Raw genomic sequence first — 23,219 nt, 5'->3', positions numbered from 1 at the left:
AGTTAATCTTAGGAATCAATTGTATATCCGCGATCACCCCTATATTTGTGTTTACAAGGTTGGATAGTATTGCACCTCAATGACCATTGATCGGAAAATATGAAATTTGAATCATTTGTCTCACTTTTTATTTTTTACACATTTTGAGTAAAAAATTAAAATCATTTCTCTCGCTTTATTATACTCAACAATTAATTGGTTAGCTTTGGACACTGCTGCTACACACCACCTAACCAGAATTAGTACAAGTAATACACAGCAAATAACCAAAGTTAGTACAAATAATGACATATATATCAGAATTCAATAACATAGCTGAATACAAAGATCCCAACATGTGCAAACCCAAAAAACACTGTACCATCTCAACATGTCTAAACAAATAAATAAATAAATAAATATAAGAGAAAATGTTTAATGCCTGATCCGCTGATTGTAAAAATAAGAGGAAAATTATTTCATTGATGTTGTCATGAAAGATTCACCACAGCCACACTTTGCTTATGGAGTTTGGATTGATGAAAACGAACTTAGATCTGCCAAGAAATAATATTTTAAACAAAGGCACTCAAAAGAAAAAAGTACAAGCAAATAGCAGATCATGCCATGTTAGTATTCATCATATGAATTAATGGATTTCGAGCTATAGTGTTGTTGGACATCAAAATTTAATCTAATGGAGTAGATTTTTACCCATGTGAATGGATTGCAACATACTCATTGACTATTCCTAACACCAAGTATAACATACAAGTTGTTATACCAACTGTTAGATAATAGTATTATTAGGGCTTTTAAGTATATGGTACCATCTCTAACAAGACTATTGTCTTTGCTTGCTACGAATTTCTCAAATTGCACGAGATCGTGGTTTGTAGATTTCTCATATATATGCAATTGCAGCTAAAACTAGTGGTTGAATGTCTATTTCAGCCTCGCCCATAAAATCATCAGTTGAAAATGTATCTTTATCATACACTAGCTGCATATATAAGCATCAAAATAAATCTAATTAGACATGAATAACATTTCACACGGTATCAAGTAATTTCAAACAATAGAGATAAAATACTAACATAACAAGAAATTAACATTTGTCTACAAAATTAGCAAGTGTATTAATCTATCGTTAAAGTAATAATTAAATTCGTATTCACAGAGATTGTTTCAATCTCGGCAAGACAACTGTATCATATTTAGGATGTAAATGCAGGGGGATTTGCTAAGCAAAATTGGTTTATAAAACAATTAAAATTAAAAGTGATGATTGCAAACGATTAAAGAGATAATTAAAACTTTCGATTCACTTCCTCTTCATGATTTGGTAAATGCGGTCCTAGGCTACCTTTTTACTCTTATTGTCACAGTGAATTAACTAAATAGTTCAAACCGGTGTTAATGAATAAGAACCCTTTTCCATAAAAATAATTCCCTAATGTCTTTGGTCAATTCAAATTCATAAAAAGATTTATGCTCGTTAATTTTCCTTATCATAGTTCAATAATCTGATGTTTCTAAAACAACTATTGACCAAACAATTATTTCAGATTTAAGTTTCAAAAGTTATGGTTAGTAATCACTCGATTCCTAAATTCAATTCATAAATTCGTCAACTCATAAAAAACATTACATGCAGAAATAACTGAATAACAATAATACTAAAAAGGTCCAAAGGATCCTCAACAATTTACATGGTTCAAATCAATTCAAGAAAAATCATCTACTAATTCTAATCAATAGAGAATAGAGATTTAGCTACTCATGCTATACATAACAATTAAACTATAAATATTAGACATAATTTAACGATGATCATGAAAGCACCTTTCAAATAAGACACATTTGATAGTATTATGCCCGAATACTATTGGATACAACATTTAATATTTGGATTTATAAATTGAATTGACTATAACGTGACTTAAAATGATGGCTCAATTGAAATTGAATTGACGAGATTGTGTGGCTCGTATGAAATTGGATCGACGGTATTGTGTTTTGAAATAATGATGACTTGTATGAAATTGAATTGACGGCAAATTTTGTGTTTTAAAATGATGTCTTCTATGAACTTGATATCTTTAATCAATTGTTCGTCTCTGTCCGATTCAAAAATACGAATAAAAGAGATGAAAATTTGAGGTAAATAATTGTAAAGCTTCTTAGTTGGACATTCTATAAAGTTGTAGTCCTTTCTCAAGGTATGTTTTGCAACAATTATGAATTTGATTTATTTAATCATTGTCATATCTTTCAATTTCCATCAATTTTATCTGATAATTGTCTGAAATATTGAGACAAAATTTCTCATTTTTATAACGTCCACTACTTAAGTAGTAGAAAGATAAAAATAAAAACGTGTAGGGCGTAAGATTTAACTCTTTATAAAATGGAAAGTTATTATATTAAAGAATTTGAAGGAAATTTATGAAAATAAAAAATGGAAAAAATAAATAAATTTATTCAAATTAACCATGCTCCAACCATTAGTTTTTTGAAGCAAGTTAATTAAAATAAATAAAAAATATATAAAAAAAACCCATAACTAACAATGTAATTGCGATATTTTGGAGTGTTTATGATATGCAGGTATGGGGAACAAATCTGGATTCTATGCTGTAAAAGTTTCACATGGTATTAGATCACAATCTTCCATTTTAGATTGGACGGTTCTAATTTTACACACAATTTTATACATCAAAACAATCTCAGCCATCGATTCTAGATCGTACGGCCAAAATCCTTTACTGCATGAAAATAGTGTGTAACTTTACAACATCAAATCTGATTCCGAAGGAACTATAACCTGGGAACAACTAAGCATTGGGAACCACCAACTTTTAATTATATAGGGTCAATTTATAAAGGGTAAATAGGGTTTTACCCCCTGCAAAATAGGTCATTTTTGCATTACCCCCTGCAAATTATTTTTTCAGGCTTACCCCCTGCAATATGAAGATTCCTTGTTTTTGCCCCCTGAGAGTACAACAAGATAGCTGATGCGGATAGAATCTTGACATGGCACACATATGTGGATTTTTTATATCTTTTTTATTTAATTTTTATGCCACATCAGTTAACACTTAACAGTTACTATAACTTTTTTAAATAAAAGAAAATCAGAAAAAATAAAATAAAAGGAAAAACAACAACAACGTCATTGGTTATTTAAAAAACAAAACAGCAACATCATCATCTTCTTCAAACTATGATCTTCTCAAACCAAAAATTACAACAAGAACACATAATCTTCACACTAAGCTCTCTCTCTCTCTCTCTCTCTCTCTCTCTCTCTCTCTCTCTCTCTCTCTCTCTCTCTCTCTCTCTCGCCGAGTTGAACAACAAGAACAACAACATCAAGAACAACGCATTACCCAAAATTCAAGATTTGAAAAACGCATTACCCAAAATCCATAAATATAGTTTGTAAAACCACAGTTGAAAAACTCATATCTCCTTCAAATTTCATCAACAAAATTGTTTGTAAAATCCAAAAATAAAAAATCACATAAATGAGAACATGGTTCTTCTTCTTCTGTCTTGATTTTTGAATCTTCGACAAACCCAGATGTGTTCTTCGCAAATAATGAAACGAATGGGTGTTAAGAGATCTGAGTTTTTCAATTTTGGGGTTTCAATTTTGATTTTTGGTAAGAAGAGGAAAAGTTACGTTTGCAGGTTTATATGGGAAAGGTAGAATTTAGAAGAGGAATAATTTGGAAGCAGGTTCTGGATTTAATTTCTTTTTCTTTTAAAAAATAATAATTATGTAGCATTATTTAACTATGTGGCATAAAATTTTTAATAAAAAATAATGAAAAACCACGTAGGCATGCCACATCATCGATTTTGCCCAGTCATTGTATATGTTGTCGATTAGAGGGGTAAATGAGAGAATCTTCATATTGCAGGGGTAAGCCTAAAAAAAAATTTGCAGGGGGTAACGCAAAAATGACCTATTTTGCAGGGGGTTTACCCATTTATAAATACTGCAAATTATTTGCTATAATTGAAAACTAATCACATTTTTTTTTGACAAAAAACTAATCACATTTTAATAATATTATAAGTGATATTTTTCTCAACCAATATATTTAAGACACATTATCATATAATGAATAACCGGCCTAATTTTATGAGATAGATAACTAAGTTGCTATGCTTGTATAGTATATAGTAATTAGTGTGACTAATTCAATACAAGCCTCACTTGAATGAGAGAGTTTAAGTGAATAATAAAAACCAACATTAACAATCGTGGGTTAATTTTAACCCAAAAATAATCAAACACATGGTGATTAAATAGGATGTTGTGGTAATTTCTTATTGACTAAGAAGTGTCGAATTAGCTGAAGTGCTTGTTTGGGAGTAAAAGTAGGAACTAGGTGACCAGCTCCTCTTATTGTCACAAATGTTAAACCATCATATACAATGTTCCATCCTCCCACCTATTTAATATTTTCACAACACAAAAATAAAATCAACAATTTATTTTAGAGAATAAGTAAATAATTTCAATTTGGTTTAACACAATTTGGTTTACCTGACGACTCGTATACCAAGGAGTCCAATCTTGAACTATAGGGAGCCCCAATTTCTTTAGTGTGTATCTTGTTGCAGTTACAGGAATTACTCCATCTGTATCTCCACTGTATAGATCAAGAAATTCAGTAAATTAGCATAACAAGTTTTTTTTTTACGGTATGGAGCCGGTGAGGATAGAACCTAGCATCTCATGCATTCTACCCAAATTTCGTACCATTAGACTAAAAAGTAGAATTGAAATAAACATAGAAATTTAGTTACCTGTAAACCCATACACGGAGACCGCCGGCAATGAGTTTCTTGAGGACGGGAAGCATGGACACCGGTGAGTCATTCCAAAATGATATATTATTACTAATGATAAAAAACAGAATATAACATCAATGTTGATTTATATTAATATGAATAGAACATATTAAGGTTGATTTGATTTTATATGCACATTTTCATATATTAATTTTGTCCATGAAGTTAGTGAATCACACATATATATATATATATATATATATATATATATATATATATATATATATATATATATATATATATATATATATATATATATATACCTGCAATGAGACCATGGATATGGAATATTGGTGACATTAGCATGCAGTGCCTTTTGAACTTCTGGCCTATTTAGATATGCTGCAGTATAATCTGATGCACATGGATCATATCCTGCAAGATATCTATGCCATCCATCCTATTAAAATCGAAAATTTCCAACGTCATATATCATATCGTACTATTAATAAAACACAGTTCGCTTCAAATCAAATTCTAGTTTTAAATTTCTAAAGTGGAAAATATAATATCGACGAAACTCACAAATTTGGAAAGGGCACGAGGGTTCGCGCCTTTGATGACGGGTGATTCCCTTCTTGTGTTGCTGATGTTACTGAAACACATGGGAGTGTACAAACTATACATGTCTATAATCTTATACACATCAAAGTATTTGTTAAGTTCTGTATTGCATTCATCTGTTTGATTTTGAATTGGATGGCTGAAGTTGCATATGGTTGTAATGTTATGGTATAATCCATCAGATATAACAGCATGATCCCATGCATATTCTATCATACCCTTTTGATCTGTTTCATCATCCAATAGTGCATTTCCAATCTGTACAAAACATGTCATTGTGTCAAATTTATATCAATATTGGTTTAAATTTGTTAATTTGGGAATTTTTTATTATATATACCATGATCCCTTTGAAGTTGATGTAATCTTCCTCAGAAGAATTGTGATTATTATCCAAAATAAGCTCAGAAAGTTGTGGAACATAGTGTCCTGCAATTTCAATACAAACCCAAATTATTGTGAAGTTAAGAACTAAAAAAAATAGTGTTTATTTAATTTTGCTCCTAACTTTCACAAGCTTGCGATTTTTACCCTTTCATAATAGCACTTTTGACCCTTAACTTTAGCCCTTTTTGCAAAAGGCAAGTCTTCACTAATTTCGACAAGTCAACGCACACGTGAACATTGACATCATGTGAGTCACTGTACACATGTGCGTTGACTTGCTCAAAATCAGAGGGAGTTAGTCTTTTGCAAAATGGACTAAAGTTAGAGGGACAAAAATGTTATTATGAAAGTTATAGGGTCAAAATCGCAAGTTTATGAAAATTATGGGATCAAAAGTGTAATTTAACAATTAAAAACTCTAACTTACAAGTTAAATACTATACCTGCATAGCTTTCACCAGCAATGTAGAAATCATGTGATTTGAATTGAGGAAATCTTTTAAACCAATTGATGAGAAATGTGTGTGAATCCTTAGCTGGCAAATGAAATTAAGCATCCAACAATAATAAATCACATTAAGTCAAAGCATTAATAAAATAAAATAAAATATTATGTCAATGATTAGATGATATAAAAGTATATAATTACCAGTAATGGTGTCACCAAGCTCTTGTATATCACTAGTGGTATTGGTGTAGGAAAATCCCACTCCAACAGGAGATTCAAGAAACAAAAGATTTGCAGCTGTAGAAAAATAAATCATAATGGCAAATTATATTTAGTCTATGTTAAATCAAATAAATGTACTTCCATGTTTTTTTTTTATAAGCAAATGTACTTCCATGTTGATAATTAGTAAATTATATTTAATCAGGATCCAATGTGACATGTCAGAATTTCATTATTATCTCAAAATTAACACATTTAACAAATTTACAAAACAGCTTCCAACTAGTTGACAAAATAATTTATCATGATTAATAATTTATAATGTTTTGGAAATGATTAATAAATTGAAAATGACCAACCTTTATTCCAAGAATAAGGGTTCAACTTGAGCTTAGGTTGGGTGCTATTTTGGGGAAAGAAGGGTCCCAGTTCCTCTGCTTCTCCATAACCTATTGAAGAACATCCAGGGCCTGAAACATTCATAATTTTTTCACATCAATCATATACTTATGTACAATACAACTTTTTTGTTTGTTGATGTTAAAAAGTCTCACATCGTGAAATGGGCTGAACATGAGTTTATATGTGTGTAACAATCTTCATCTTACAAGTCGATTTTGTGAATTGAATTAGACCCGACTCTTAATTTTAAGACGGTAACAGAGCAATATGTTAAGTTACATGCTATCGAGAATTTTTCATCAACTCCTAATTTTCAAATACAATTTTACTTACCTTTTGTGGAATTTTAGATTAACAAACCTCTTCCTTTAAGGCAAAAATAATACTGTATAATCATTATAATTATACTTAATTATTTAATTAAATATTTTACCAAAACTTGATCTGCTTGCAAGTTGCAAGACATTTTTTTTTTATTGAAGTGGTTATGGGTAATAATTACTAGAAACTTGAATGATACCATCGTTTTGCTGAAAATTTGCAACATTAGGATTGCGTAGACTTATTTAAAGCTGAAAATTTGCAACTTTAGGATCACATTTTCTTTTCACACCCTGTCAGGTTCTCGCGCATCTTACGAATTTTTAGTTTTACCTTTCCACTACTTAAATAGTTGACGTTATAAAAATAAGGAATATACCTACATAAAATTCAAGATTTTAAACGTGCATTGCTTAAGTAGCAGGCGTTATAAAAATGAGAATTTTAAAAAAACACCCTCCTAACCAGGGCCGGCCCTGAGGCAGGGCAACCAGGCCCACAGCCTAGGGCCTCAACTCTCTTTTTTTTTCAGCCCATCAAAACTAAGTATTGATTAAATATGTCTTCGGAGATAAAATAAACATGGAATTGAAAATAGCCTATTGGTGTGCAGATCTGTTCTAAAGTTTTAGCATGGTGGGGTTGTATGTTCGACACCCACCATGTTTTGTTTTGTTTCATTTTTAGCATCATGCCTATTTGTTTAAGGAATTAAAGAAATGTTTTGTCATTATAGTTTTATTTTTTTTATGTTAGTTATACGGATAACTGATTTTTTTTTTATATTATTGATACTATTTACAATTTCAATAGATGGTTTTTTTTAAAAAAAAAATAAATGAATTTTTTATTAGGGGTCCATTTTTATTATATGTCCCGGGCCTCCATAAACTCGGGACCGGCCCTGCTCCTAACATGAAATTTTCTCATTTATATAATGTTCGCTACTTAAATAACAGACATGAATATTTTATAGGGCGCGCAAGAAAATTGATAAAGTGGCAAAAAAAATTCTTAAAAGAGAAAGGGTGTGTTTGGTAACATAAATAAGCTAGCTTATAGCTTATTATATGAGCTTATAAGTTGGTTTCGAAAAATTAGAGGTGTTTGGTAACAAGCTTTTTTTATTAGCTTATAGCTTTTTTTCAGATGCTATTTCAAGTAACGTTTGAGCTTATAGCTTATAGCTTTTTACACTTTATTCCAATTTTACCCTTTAATTTAATAACTACCCACTCTAAAAAAGAAACTACCCACTATCAATTATGTCATTTTATATTTATTAACCACTTTAAAAGCTAATTTTACCAAACACTTTAATTTCAATCAGCCAGCTTTTCAGCTATCAGCTAGCTTATAGCTTATTTTTACCAAACAGACCCAAAATGGGTCAAATATATGGGCCCATCATGTGGCCCAAGTTCAATTATTAAAAAAATTGCTTAATTATGTGTTTCAAAGTTTTTTTTTAATTATCGAACTAATGGCTTAATTATTATTTTTTTGAAGGAAACTAATGGCTTAATTTTTGTCTAGTGAACATGATGTAATTTGATGACTAAAATATCTAAACTACAATTTGATTGTAATTTTGTCTTGCTAACTTTTGTTCAAAGTTCAAACTATGACTGCATAGTCCAATTAAAACACAAAGCAAAAACTAAAACTAACTAACTTTGAAAGTGACACAAAGTTTATAAATGGAGAATTTCTTTTATAGAACAAACTAGTATCATTATGGATTCAAAAGGATAATAATCACTGATGATAACAACTAATTTGATGTATCATTGTCACTATACATAAAATGGGTGTTTTTGTAAAAAGAAAAGTAAACATGAATACAGTCACTTTTCTTAAAGAAGTTTTAAATATATGTTTGAAAAAAAATAATAAATGTCACTAATAATGTGAAATATAATATGTAAGTCAAATTAGTCACATAAGTATAATTCAATTAGTAAGCTGTAAGAATGTTGACATGCAGAGATCTGAGTTTCAATTTGAAAATTTTCACTTCTTTGTACTTAAAGTGTGTGAGTGTCCCTTTTCTTTGGCGTCACTGATGATCATAAGTTTTTTGGCCTTTATGTAGCTATCAGAAGTTATAAAAGAAATAGTATGTTATAACTTGGGTTCAAAGCAATATTTATTACTTCTATCGAATTTCATCATGGCTGTTTCTTTCTCTCCAACTTGAAGCCACTCACTAAGAATTTGGTCAAATTCCCCCCATGCATGCTTGCTTGACCATATTAATTTCACTAATAATAAATGTCACTAATAATTTGAAATATATCTTATATATAATTATATTTAAAGACATTATTTTTAAAAAAGAATTATCATAAATAGGATGCAGCAAAGTGGGCCTTTGGTTAAATATATTGAAATAGGAAACTCGCTTTGCTTCATAATATAATGCCAAAGACTAATAATATTGACAATGACACAATGAAAAAATCGTTGCAAATTAGAATGCTTCCAACAACAAACCCTCAAGGTTTAAACTCTAAAGCCAATTTAGGAATTTGTGAGGTGTCGGTTTAAACCCTCAAGGTTTCAATATGATAAGTTTGGAAAACCATGCCATGTGGGTGGATGGGCTTAATTATAAGAGGTATCTCTAATGCATGAGGGTAACCTTATCATATTTAGAGAAGAAAAAAAAAGAACTTATCATTTGTGATCACTTTGTTAATTACTTTGGAAGTTAAGTTTAGGAGTTATATTTTAAAAGGGTATATTTATATCCTATTTATTTATAGTACTGTGTATCCATACTAATGTATCTAGTCTAAAAAGTGGATTAGATACATTAGTTATTTAATATATCTAAAAAGTGATATTTGCTTATAATTAAGACTGAATAAAGTAATGTGAACTAATTGAGATAATTTCACAAAGACTTTTATTAATTAGTTTAATTGCTAGAATTTTATCCTTTCATGTTCAGATTTAATTAATGTTATGTTATGCATCTTATTTTTACTAGGTTTTGTTTTTCTTCAATTGATTTCTTTTTCACGAGAGTTTTTCTTCAATTGATAATGATAATATAAGCACATACACCAACATTAATTGTCACAATCATTCATAAATTAGTAGATTAAGAAAGTTTAATTCAATTATTAGATCAGGACTACACATCATCTCCTTGTAGTTTACTACAATTTAAAATAATTAAAAAAATAATATAATAAAGTGAAAATAATATAAAGAAAACACATACTACGTATGTTTCAACAAATTTACAATTTGTTATGTCATAGTATTCATCTCAAATTTATTAATCAATAATTGATTATAACACTTATTTAAAATGTGATAATTGTTTTTAAAGATATAAAGATACATGTCAATTTCAAACTACCTAGCAACATCACAACCATTCATGGGAATGCGCGAATATTTTGCTAATTAACGTAGCAAAAAAATACCGGGCTAGGTAGTGCTTGCCTGTAACCCAAGCGGGGGTAATAAAGTTTTATTGAGTTGTCAAAAAAAAAAAAAACGTAGCAAAAAAAAAAATATTAACATAATATTATAACTTATAACGAGAGGGTAGAAATTTAGTTTCGCGGTTGAAATTTAATCCGAAACTATTTCTTAAACCTTTTCTCCAATGATTCACACACACTTCTATTTTGTAAGATTTTATCATCTTTGTGTAATCTTATACACAATTTTTCATAGTTAAATAAATAAATAACATAATTGTCATGTAAATTCTAAATCTTAAGATTAAGAGAAGAGTTATTACTGAAATAAAAAAAAAATAAAAAAAAATACCTCCAGTGAGCCAAAGAAGAAGAGGTTTTTGTTGAGGTTGATCATAAGATTCAAAGAACCAATAAAACAGTGCTCTTCCATGACTTTCATTGACAGTAATATAACCAGAATATTGTTTGAAATTCACCAAAGGTTGCCCTGGTAATTCATACACTCTGTCTTCTTCTTGCTCTGTCACACCATAACCATAAACTTGTTTGTTCCAACATACAACAAGAATAAGAAGAATAAAACCATTTAAATTTATAATAATTGAACACAAACCCATCTTATCTTATAACTTATAAGATTAGATAGATTATTTCTCTCACAAGACACTCTCTCTATGACTATATATAATGAAAAGAGACTTGAGAAAACAAGCAAGTGTCATGTGTTTAATTACTGTAGCTAGCTAGCTACTATTGTTTTTTTTTAACTCTATGGGGACTATCGATAGTTCAGAGTTCGGCTATAATTAAGTTAAATAAAGTCTGATAAAGAATAGTTCCAACCAAAAATCAAACTCGAATTCTTCCGAACGATTTGTCCTGAAGGGAGTTCACTAACTACGTGAACTCCAAGTCTTAGTTAGCTTACTATTGCTTTACTTCTCGATATTTTTATTAAATAAAAAACTATTTTAAATAATTTATTCTAGTTCTAGAAAAGAAAAGAAAATTATTGACATCAACATGCCCGGTTTTGAAAGCATGCTTTTGGAAGAGTATATGAGAATGAAAAAAACAAAAAGTTTTTCTTGTGAGTCAACATCAAGATTCATTAATATTGAATTAGATAATACACCATCAAATTAGCTGTTTATAATTGCTTTGATTGTAAACAAAGGGTGTAGATACATAGTGCTACGTACGTACATGTAGAAGTATGTATACATTTGGACTTTTTCAAAGATCTATTTTGTTTGAGGTTGAGTAGTGGAACATTGTAAAATGAGATATTATGATAATTGTTTTTTGTTTTCATATATCCATAGGGAGTTTAATTTAAGGGCCATGATTTGTGAGGTGGTCAATTGCTTTTAGTTGAAATGTTTGAAGATTCTGCCACCATATATCTATATTAATAAGCAAAACACTATTTTGATCTTCAAATGTAACTTGTTGGTTGGTATATTCATCTATGAATATATTAAAATTCTAAATATATTTACAAGTGTCTCTTTTGTTAGTTATTTTGATTCATAAATATATTGTTATTCAGTTAATTTCGCCATCAAATGTGATTTCCATTTATTTGTTCAATCCATCAAATTATTAACAAAAGAGACAAATCAAAATAAATCTAATTAGACATGAATAACATTTCACACGGTATCAAGTAATTTCAAACAATAGAGATAAAATACTAACATAACAAGAAATTAATGATATACCGTGTGAAATTAATTTCTTGATACCGTGTGAAATGTTATGTTAGTATTTTATCTCTATTGTTGCAAGTGTATTAATCTATCGTTAAAGTAATAATTTCTTGTTAGTATATCACAGAGATTTCTTGTTAAAGTAATAATCTATCGTTATAAAATTAGCAAGTGTATTAATCTATCGTTAAAGTAATAATTAAATTCGTATTCACAGAGATTGTTTCAATCTCGGCAAGACAACTGTATCATATTTAGGATGTAAATGCAGGGGGATTTGTTAAGCAAAATTGGTTTATAAAACAATTAAAATTAAAAGTGATGATTGCAAACGATTAAAGAGACAATTAGAACTTTCGATTCACTTTCTCTTCATGATTTGGTAAATGCGGTCCTAGGCTACCTTTTTACTCTTATTGTCACAATGAATTAACTAAATAGTTCAAACCGGTGTTAATGAATAAGAACCCTTTTCCATAAAAATAATTCCCTAATGTCTTTGGTCAATTCAAATTCATAGAAAGATTTATGCTCGTTAATTTTCCTTATCATAGTTCAATAATCTGATGTTTCTAAAACAACTATTGACCAAACAATTATTTCAGATTTAGGTTTCAAAAGTTATGGTTAGTAATCACTCGATTCCTAAATTCAATTCATAAATTCGTCAACTCATAAAAAGCATTACACGCAGAAATAACTGAATAACAATAATACTAAAAAGGTCCAAAGGATCCTCAACAATTTACATGGTTCAAATCAATTCAAAAAAAATCATCTACTAATTCTAATCAATAGAGAATAGAGATTTAGCTACTCATGCTATACATAACAATTAAACTATAAATATTAGACATAATTTAACGATGATCATGAAAGCACCTTTCAAATAAGACACATTTGATAGTATTATGCCCAAATACTATTGGATACAACATTTAATATTTGGATTTATAAATTGAATTGACTATAACGTGACTTAAAATGATGGCTCGATTGAAATTGAATTGACGAGATTGTGTGGCTCGTATGAAATTGGATCGACGATATTGTGTTTTGAAATAATGATGACTTGTATGAAATTGAATTGACGGTAAATTTTGTGTTTTAAAATGATGTCTTCTATGAACTTGATCTCTTTAATCAATTGTTCGTCTCTGTCCGATTCAAAAATACGAATAAAAGAGATGAAAATTTGAGGTAAAGAATTGTAAAGCTTCTTAGTTGGACATTCTATAAAGTTGTAGTCCTTTCTCAAGGTATGTTTTGCAACAATTATGAATTTGATTTATTTAATCATTGTCATATCTTTCAATTTCCATCAATTTTATCTGATAATTTTCTGAAATATTGAGACAAAATTTCTCATTTTTATAACGTCCACTACTTACATAGTAGAAAGATAAAAATAAAAACGTGTAGGGCGTAAGATTTAACTCTTTATAAAATGGAAAGTTATTATATTAAAGAATTTGAAGGAAATTTATGAAAATAAAAAATGGAAAAAATAAATAAATTTATTCAAATTAACCATGTCCAACCATTAGTTTTTTGAAGCAAGTTAATTAAAATAAATAAAATATAAAAAAAAAAACCATAACTAACAATGTAATTGCAATATTTTGGAGTGTTTATGATATGCAGGTATGGGGAACAAATTCGGATTCTATGTTGTAAAAGTTTCACACGGTACTAGATCACAACCTTCCATTTTAAATTGGACGGTTCTGATCTTACACACAGTTATACATCAAAACAATCTCAGCCATCTATTCTAGATCGTACGGCCAAAATCCTTTACTGCGTGAAAATAGTGTGTAACTTTACAACATCAAATCTGATTCCGAAGGAACTATAACCTGGGAACAACTAAGCATTGGGAACCACCAACTTTTAATTATATAGGGTCAATTTATAAATACTGCAAATTATTTGCTATAATTGAAAACTAATCACATTTTTTTTTTTGACAAAAAACTAATCACATTTTAATAATATTATAAGTGATATTTTTCTCAACCAATATATTTAAGACACATTATCATATAATGAATAACCGGCCTAATTTTATGAGATAGATAACTGAGTTGCTATGCGTGTATAGTATATAGTAATTAGTGTGACTAATTCAATACAAGCCTCACTTGAATGAGAGAGTTTAAGTGAATAATAAAAACCAACATTAACAATCGTGGGTTAATTTTAACCCAAAAATAATCAAACACGTGGTGATTAAATAGGATGTTGTGGTAATTTCTTATTGACTAAGAAGTGTCGAATTAGCTGAAGTGCTTGTTTGGGAGTAAAAGTAGGAACTTGGTGACCAGCTCCTCTTATTGTCACAAATGTTAAACCATCATATACAATGTTCCATCCTCCCACCTATTTAATATTTTCACAACACAAAAATAAAATCAACAATTTATTTTAGAGAATAAGTAAATAATTTCAATTTGGTTTAACACAATTTGGTTTACCTGACGACTCGTATACCAAGGAGTCCAATCTTGAACTATAGGGAGCCCCAATTTCTTTAGTGTGTATCTTGTTGCAGTTACAGGAATTCTTCCATCTGTATCTCCACTGTATAGATCAAGAAATTCAGTAAATTAGCATAAGAAGTTTTTTTTTTTTTTTATTTTACGGTGGAGCCAGTGAGAATAGAACCTAGGATCTCATGCATTCTACCTAAATTCCGTACCATTAGACTAAAAAGTAGAATTGAAATAAACATAGAAATTTAGTTACCTGTAAACCCATACACGGAGACCGCCGGCAATGAGTTTCTTGAGGACGGGAAGCATGGACACCGGTGAGTCATTCCAAAATGATATATTATTACTAATGATAAAAAACAGAATATAACATCAATGTTGATTTATATTAATATGAATAGAAAATATTAAGGTTGATTTGATTTTATATGCACATTTTCATATATTAATTTTGTTCATGAAGTTAGTGAATCACATATATATATATATATATATATACCTGCAATGAGACCATGGATATGGAATATTGGTGACATTAGCATGCAGTGCCTTTTGAACTTCTGGCCTATTTAGATATGCTGCAGTATAATCTGATGCACATGGATCATATCCTGCAAGATATCTATGCCATCCGTCCTATTAAAATCGAAAATTTCCAACGTCATATATCATATCGTACTATTAATAAAACACAGTTCGCTTCAAATCAAATTCTAGTTTTAAATTTCTAAAGTGGAAAATATAATATCGACGAAACTCACAAATTTGGAAAGGGCACGAGGGTTCGCGCCTTTGATGACGGGTGATTCCCTTCTTGTGTTGCTGATGTTACTGAAACACATGGGAGTGTACAAACTATACATGTCTATAATCTTATACACATCAAAGTATTTGTTAAGTTCTGTATTGCATTCATCTGTTTGATTTTGAATTGGATGGCTGAAGTTGCATATGGTTGTAATGTTATGGTATAATCCATCAGATATAACAGCATGATCCCATGCATATTCTATCATACCCTTTTGATCTGTTTCATCATCCAATAGTGCATTTCCAATCTGTACAAAACATGTCATTGTGTCAAATTTATATCAATATTGGTTTAAATTTGTTAATTTAGGAATTTTTTTATTATATATACCATGATCCCTTTGAAGTTGATGTAATCTTCCTCAGAAGAATTGTGATTATTATCCAAAATAAGCTCAGAAAGTTGTGGAACATAGTGTCCTGCAATTTCAATACAAACCCAAATTATTGTGAAGTTAAGAACTAAAAAAAATAGTGTTTATTTAATTTTGCTTCTAACTTTCACAAGCTTGCGATTTTTACCCTTTCATAATAGCACTTTTGACCCTTAACTTTAGCCCTTTTTGCAAAAGGCAAGTCTTCACTAATTTCGACAAGTCAACGCACACGTGAACATTGACATCATGTGAGTCACTGTACACATGTGCGTTGACTTGCTCAAAATCAGAGGGAGTTAGTCTTTTGCAAAATGGACTAAAGTTAGAGGGACAAAAATATTATTATGAAAGTTATAGGGTCAAAATCACAAGTTTATGAAAATTATGGGATCAAAAGTGTAATTTAACAATTAAAAACTCTAACTTACAAGTTAAATACTATACCTGCATAGCTTTCACCAGCAATGTAGAAATCATGTGATTTGAATTGAGGAAATCTTTTAAACCAATTGATGAGAAATGTGTGTGAATCCTTAGCTGGCAAATGAAATTAAGCATCCAACAATAATAAATCACATTAAGTCAAAGCATTAATAAAATAAAATAAAATATTATATCAATGATTAGATGATATAAAAGTATATAATTACCAGTAATGGTGTCACCAATCTCTTGTATATCACTAGTGGTATTGGTGTAGGAAAATCCCACTCCAACAGGAGATTCAAGAAACAAAAGATTTGCAGCTGTAGAAAAATAAATCATAATGGCAAATTATATTTAGTCTATGTTAAATCAAATAAATGTACTTCCATGTTTTTTTTTATTTTTTATAAGCAAATGTACTTCCATGTTGATAATTAGTAAATTATATTTAATCAGGATCCAATGTGACATGTCAGAATTTCATTATTATCTCAAAATTAACACATTTAACAAATTTACAAAACAGCTTCCAACTAGTTGACAAAATAATTTATCATGATTAATAATTTATAATGTTTTGGAAATGATTAATAAATTGAAAATGACCAACCTTTATTCCAAGAATAAGGGTTCAACTTGAGCTTAGGTTGGGTGCTATTTTGGGGAAAGAAGGGTCCAAGTTCCTCTGCTTCTCCATAACCTATTGAAGAACATCCAGGGCCTGAAACATTCATAATTTTTTCACATCAATCATATACTTATGTACATTTTACAATATGTTTTCACATCGATCATATACTTATGTACAACTTTTTTGTTTGTTGATGTTAAAAAGTCTCATATCGTGAAATGGGCTGAACATGAGTTTATATGTGTGTAACAATCTTCATCTTACAAGTCGATTTTTTAGATTGAATTAGACCTGACTCTTAATTTTAAGACGGTAACAGAGCAATATGTTAAGTTACATGCTATCGAGAATTTTTCATCAACTCCTAATTTTCAAATACAATTTTACTTACCTTTTGTGGAATTTTAGATTAACAAACCCCTTCCTTTAAGGCAAAATAATACTGTATAATCATTATAATTATACTTAATTATTTAATTAAATATTTTACCAAAACTTGATCTGCTTGCAAGTTGCAAGACTTTTTTTTTTATTGAAGTGGTTATGGGTAATAATTACTAGAAACTTGAATGATACCATCGTTTTGCTGAAAATTTGCAACATTAGGATTGCGTAGACTTATTTAAAGCTGAAAATTTGCAACATTAGGATTGCGTAGACTTATTTAAAGCTGAAAATTTGCAACTTTAGGATCACATTTTCTTTTCACACCCTGTCAGGTTCTCGCGCATCTTACGAATTTTTAGTTTTACCTTTCCACTACTTAAATAGTAGACGTTATAAAAATAAGGAATATACCTACATAAAATTCAAGATTTTAAACGTGCACTGCTTAAGTAGCAGGCGTTATAAAAATGAGAATTTTAAAAAAACACCCTCCTAGCCAGGGCCGGCCCTGAGGCAGGGCAACCAGGCCCACAGCCCAGGGCCTCAACTCTCTCTTTTTTTTCAGCCCATCAAAACTAAGTATTGATTAAATATGTCTTCGGAGATAAAATAAACATGGAATTGAAAATAGCCTATTGGTGTGCAGATCTGTTCTAAAGTTTTAGCATGGTGGGGTTGTATGTTCGACACCCACCATGTTTTGTTTTGTTTCATTTTTAGCATCATGCCTATTTGTTTAAGGAATTAAAGAAATGTTTTGTCATTATAGTTTTATTTTTTTTATGTTAGTTATACGGATAACTGATTTTTTTTTTATATTATTATACTATTTACAATTTCAATAGATGGTTTTTTTTATAAAAAAAAAAATGAATTTTTTATTAGGGGTCCATTTTTATTATGACTCTGTTTGGTAACACAAATAAGCTAGCTTATAGCTTATTATATGAGCTTATAAGCTTGTTTCAAAAAATTAGAGGTGTTTGGTAACAAGCTTTTTGTACTAGCTTATAGCTTTTTTTCAGATGCTATTTCAAGTAGCATTTGAGCTTATAGCTTATAGCTTTTTACACTTTATTCCATTTTTACGCTTTAATTTAATAACTATCCACTCTAAAAAATAAACTACCCACTATCAATTATGTAATTTTATATTTAATAACCACTTTAAAAGCTAATTTTACCAAACACTTTAATTTCAATAAGCTAGCTTTTCAGCTATCAGCTATAAGCTAGCTTTTCAGCTATCAGCTAGCTTATCAGCTATCAGCTAGCTTATAGCTTATTTTTACCAAACAGACCCTATATGTCCCGGGCCTCCATAAACTCGGGACCGGCCCTGCTCCTAACATGAAATTTTCTCATTTATATAATGTTCGCTACTTAAATAACAGACATGAATATTTTATAGGGCGCGCAAGAAAATTGATAAAGTGGCAAAAAAAATTCTTAAAAGAGAAAGGGTGTGTTTGGTAACATAAATAAGCTAGCTTATAGCTTATTATATGAGCTTATAAGCTGGTTTCGAAAAATTAGAGGTGTTTGGTAACAAGTTTTTTTTATTAGCTTATGGCTCTGTTTGGTAACACAAATAAACTAGCTTATAGCTTATTATATGAGCTTATAAGCTTGTTTCAAAAAATTAGAGGTGTTTGGTAACAAGCTTTTTGCACTAGCTTATAGCTTTTTTTTCAGATGCTATTTCAAGTAGCATTTAAGCTTATAGCTTATAGCTTTTTACACTTTATTCCATTTTTACCCTTTAATGTAATAACTACCCACTCTAAAAAATAAACTACCCACTATCAATTATGTAATTTTATATTTAATAACCACTTTAAAAGCTAATTTTACCAAACACTTTAATTTCAATAAGCTAGCTTTTCAGCTATCAGCTATAAGCTAGCTTTTCAGCTATCAGCTAGCTTATCAGCTATCAGCTAGCTTATAGCTTATTTTTACCAAAGATGCTATTTCAAGTAGCGTTTGAGCTCATAGCTTATAGCTTTTTACACTTTATTCCATTTTTACCCTTTAATTTAATAACTACCCACTCTAAAAAAAAAACTACCCACTATCAATTATGTCATTTTATATTTATTAACCACTTTAAAAGCTAATTTTACCAAACACTTTAATTTCAATCAGCCAGCTTTTCAGCTATCAGCTAGCTTATTAGCTATCAGCTAGCTTATAGCTTATTTTTACCAAACAGACCCAAAATGGGTCAAATATATGGGCCCATCATGTGGCCCAAGTTCAATTATTTAAAAAATTGCTTAATTATGTGTTTCAAAGTTTTTTTTTAATTATCGAACTAATGGCTTAATTATTATTTTTTTGAAGGAAACTAATGGCTTAATTTTTGTCTAGTGAACATGATGTAATTTGATGACTAAAATATCTAAACTACAATTTGATTGTAATTTTGTCTTGCTAACTTTTGTTCAAAGTTCAAACTATGACTGCATAGTCCAATTAAAACACAAAGCAAAAACTAAAACTAACTAACTTTGAAAGTGACACAAAGTTTATAAATGGAGAATTTCTTTTATAGAACAAACTAGTATCATTATGGATTCAAAAGGATAATAATCACTGATGATAACAACTAATTTGATGTATCATTGTCACTGTACATAAAATGGGTGTTTTTGTAAAAAGAAAAGTAAGACATGAATACAGTGACTTTTCTTAAAGAAGTTTTAAATATATGTTTGAAAAAAATAATAAATGTCACTAATAATTTGAAATATAATATGTAAGTCAAATTAGTCACATAAGTATAATTCAATTAGTAAGCTGTAAGAATGTTGACATGCAGAGATCTGAGTTTCAATTTGAAAATTTTCACTTCTTTGTACTTAAAGTGTGTGAGTGCCCTTACTAGAATACTTAGGAGACTTTTTTTTTTAAAAAAAATTATTTACTTATATGGACATATTTTTTTAAAGTGTCCCTTTTCTTTGGCGTCACTGATGATCATAAGTTTTTTGGCCTTTATGTAGTATGTTATAACTTGGGTTCAAAGCAATATTTATTACTTCTATCGAATTTCATCATGGCTGTTTCTTTCTCTCCAACTTGAAGCCACTCACTAAGAATTTGGTCAAATTCCCCCCATGCATGCTTGCTTGACCATATTAATTTCACTAATAATTTGAAATATATCTTATATAATTATATTTAAAGACATTATTTTTAAAAAAGAATTATCATAAATAGGATGCAGCAAAGTGGGCCTTTGGTTAAATATATTGAAATAGGAAACTCCCTTTGCTTCATAATATAATGCCAAAGACTAATAATATTGACAATGACACAATGAAAAAATCGTTGCAAATTAGAATGCTTCCAACAAACAAACCCTCAAGGTTTAAACTCTAAAGCCAATTTAGGAATTTGTGAGGTGTCGGTTGTGGCGTTGTAGCTTCAATATGATAAGTTTGGAAAACCATGCCATGTGGGTGGATGGGCTTAATTATAAGAGGTATCTCTAATGCATGAGGGTAACCTTATCATATTTAGAGAAGAAAAAAAAGAACTTATCATTTGTGATCACTTTGTTAATTACTTTGTTAATTAGTTTCATAAGGGAAGTTAAGTTTAGGAGTTATATTTTAAAAGGGTATATTTATATCCTATTTATAGTACTACATATCCGTACTAATGTATCTGGTCTAAAAAATGGATTAGATGCATTAGTTATTCAATATATCTAAAAAGTGACATTTGCTTATAATTAAGACCGAATGAAGTAATGTGATGTGCTACTAATTGAGGTAATTTCACAAAGAATTTTATTAATTAGTTTAATTGCTAGAATTTTATCCTTTCATGTTCAGATTTAATTAATGTTATGTTATGCATCTTATTTTTACTAGGTTTTGTTTTTCTTCAATTGATTTCTTTTTCACGAGAGTTTTTCTTCAATTGATAATGATAATATAAGCACATACACCAACATTAATTGTCACAATCATTCATAAATTAGTAGATTAAGAAAGTTTAATTCAATTATTAGATCAGGACTACACATCATCTCCTTGTAGTTTACTACAATTTAAAATAATTAAAAAAATAATATAATAAAGTGAAAATAATATAAAGAAAACACATACTACGTATGTTTCAACAAATTCACAATTTGTTATGTCATAGTATTCATCTCAAATTTATTAATCAATACTTCATCCGTCCCAAAATATAAGCAAAAGTAGGTCAACAAAAGTGAATATATTTGATCCAAATCTTTAACCAAATACATCAAGTTTCTTTGACCCATATTTGCTTATATTTTGGGACGGAGGGAGTAATTGATTATAACACTTATTTAAAATGTGATAATTGTTTTTAAAGATATAAAGATACATGTCAATTTCAAACTACCTAGCAACATCACAACCATTCATGCGAATGCGCGAATATTTTGCTAATAACTCGTAGCAAAGAAAAATATTAACATAATATTATAACTTATAACGAGAGGGTAGAAATTTAGTTTCGCGGTTGAAATTTAATCCGAAACTATTTCTAAAACCTTTTCTCCAATGATTCACACTTCTATTTTGTAAGATTTTATCATCTTTGTGTAATCTTATACACAATTTTTCATAGTTAAATAAATAAATAACATAATTGTCATGTAAATTCTAAATCTTAAGATTAAGAGAAGAGTTATTACTGAAATAAAAAAAAATAAAAAATAAAATACCTCCATTGAGCCAAAGAAGAAGAGGTTTTTGTTGAGGTTGATCATAAGATTCAAAGAACCAATAAAACAGTGCTCTTCCATGACTTTCATTAACAGTAATATAACCAGAATATTGTTTGAAATTCACCAAAGGTTGCCCTGGTAATTCATACACTCTGTCTTCTTCTTGCTCTGTCACACCATAACCATAAACTTGTTTGTTCCAACATACAACAAGAATAAGAAGAATAAAACCATTTAAATTTATAATAATTGAACACAAACCCATCTTATCTTATAACTTATAAGATTAGATAGATTATTTCTCTCACAAGACACACTCTCTCTATATATAATGAAAAGAGACTTGAGAAAACAAGCAAGTGTCATGTGTTTAATTACTGTAGCTAGCTAGCTACTATTGTTTTTTTTAACTCTATGGGGACTATCGATAGTTCAGAGTTTGGCTATAAGTTAAATAAAGTCTGATAAAGAATAGTTCCAACCAAAAATCAAACTCGAATTCTTCCGAACGATTTGTCCTGAAGGGAGTTCACTAACTACGTGAACTCCAAGTCTTAGTTAGCTTACTATTGCTTTACTTCTCAATATTTTTATTAAATAAAAAACTATTTTAAATAATTTATTCTAGTTCTAGAAAAGAAAAGAAAATTATTGACATCAACATGCCCGGTTTTGAAAGCATGCTTTTGGAAGAGTATATGAGAATGAAAAAAACAAAAAGTTTTTCTTGTGAGTCAACATCAAGATTCATTAATATTGAATTAGATAATACACCATCAAATTAGCTGTTTATAATTGCTTTGATTGTAAACAAAGGGTGTAGATACATAGTGCTACGTACGTACATGTAGAAGTATGTATACATTTGGACTTTTTCAAAGATCTATTTTGTTTGAGGTTGAGTAGTGGAACATTGTAAAATGAGATATTATGATAATTGTTTTTTGTTTTCATATATCCATAGGGAGTTTAATTTAAGGGCCATGATTTGTGAGGTGGTCAATTGCTTTTAGTTGAAATGTTTGA

General features: G+C 29.4%; 2 protein-coding genes across 2 annotated transcripts; both read right to left on the bottom strand.

Moving 5' to 3' along the window:
* Positions 1-4,145: 4,145 nt before the first annotated feature.
* On the bottom strand, positions 4,146-11,357 carry LOC123913675 (serine carboxypeptidase-like 34). The gene is made up of 10 exons (XM_045964491.1): positions 10,988-11,357; positions 6,832-6,942; positions 6,452-6,547; positions 6,246-6,338; positions 5,756-5,844; positions 5,377-5,673; positions 5,115-5,251; positions 4,807-4,899; positions 4,544-4,649; positions 4,146-4,448 (listed from the first exon to the last, which is right to left on the bottom strand). The coding sequence occupies exons 1-10, from the start codon at positions 11,253-11,255 to the stop codon at positions 4,299-4,301; spliced, it is 1,440 nt and encodes a 479-aa protein (XP_045820447.1). The 5' UTR covers positions 11,256-11,357; the 3' UTR covers positions 4,146-4,298.
* A 3,078-nt stretch (positions 11,358-14,435) lies between these two features.
* LOC123913674 (serine carboxypeptidase-like 34) lies at positions 14,436-22,533 on the bottom strand. Its single transcript, XM_045964489.1, has 10 exons — positions 22,191-22,533; positions 17,069-17,179; positions 16,683-16,778; positions 16,477-16,569; positions 15,987-16,075; positions 15,607-15,903; positions 15,345-15,481; positions 15,099-15,191; positions 14,828-14,933; positions 14,436-14,732 (listed from the first exon to the last, which is right to left on the bottom strand). Exons 1-10 carry the CDS (start codon positions 22,456-22,458, stop codon positions 14,583-14,585), a joined length of 1,440 nt encoding a protein of 479 aa, XP_045820445.1. The 5' UTR covers positions 22,459-22,533; the 3' UTR covers positions 14,436-14,582.
* Positions 22,534-23,219: the final 686 nt, after the last annotated feature.

This window comes from Trifolium pratense, linkage group LG3 (assembly GCF_020283565.1).
Source record: "Trifolium pratense cultivar HEN17-A07 linkage group LG3, ARS_RC_1.1, whole genome shotgun sequence".
In the NCBI taxonomy this organism is placed as follows: Eukaryota; Viridiplantae; Streptophyta; class Magnoliopsida; order Fabales; family Fabaceae; genus Trifolium; species Trifolium pratense.
This window is presented reverse-complemented; position numbering and strand designations above follow the sequence as displayed.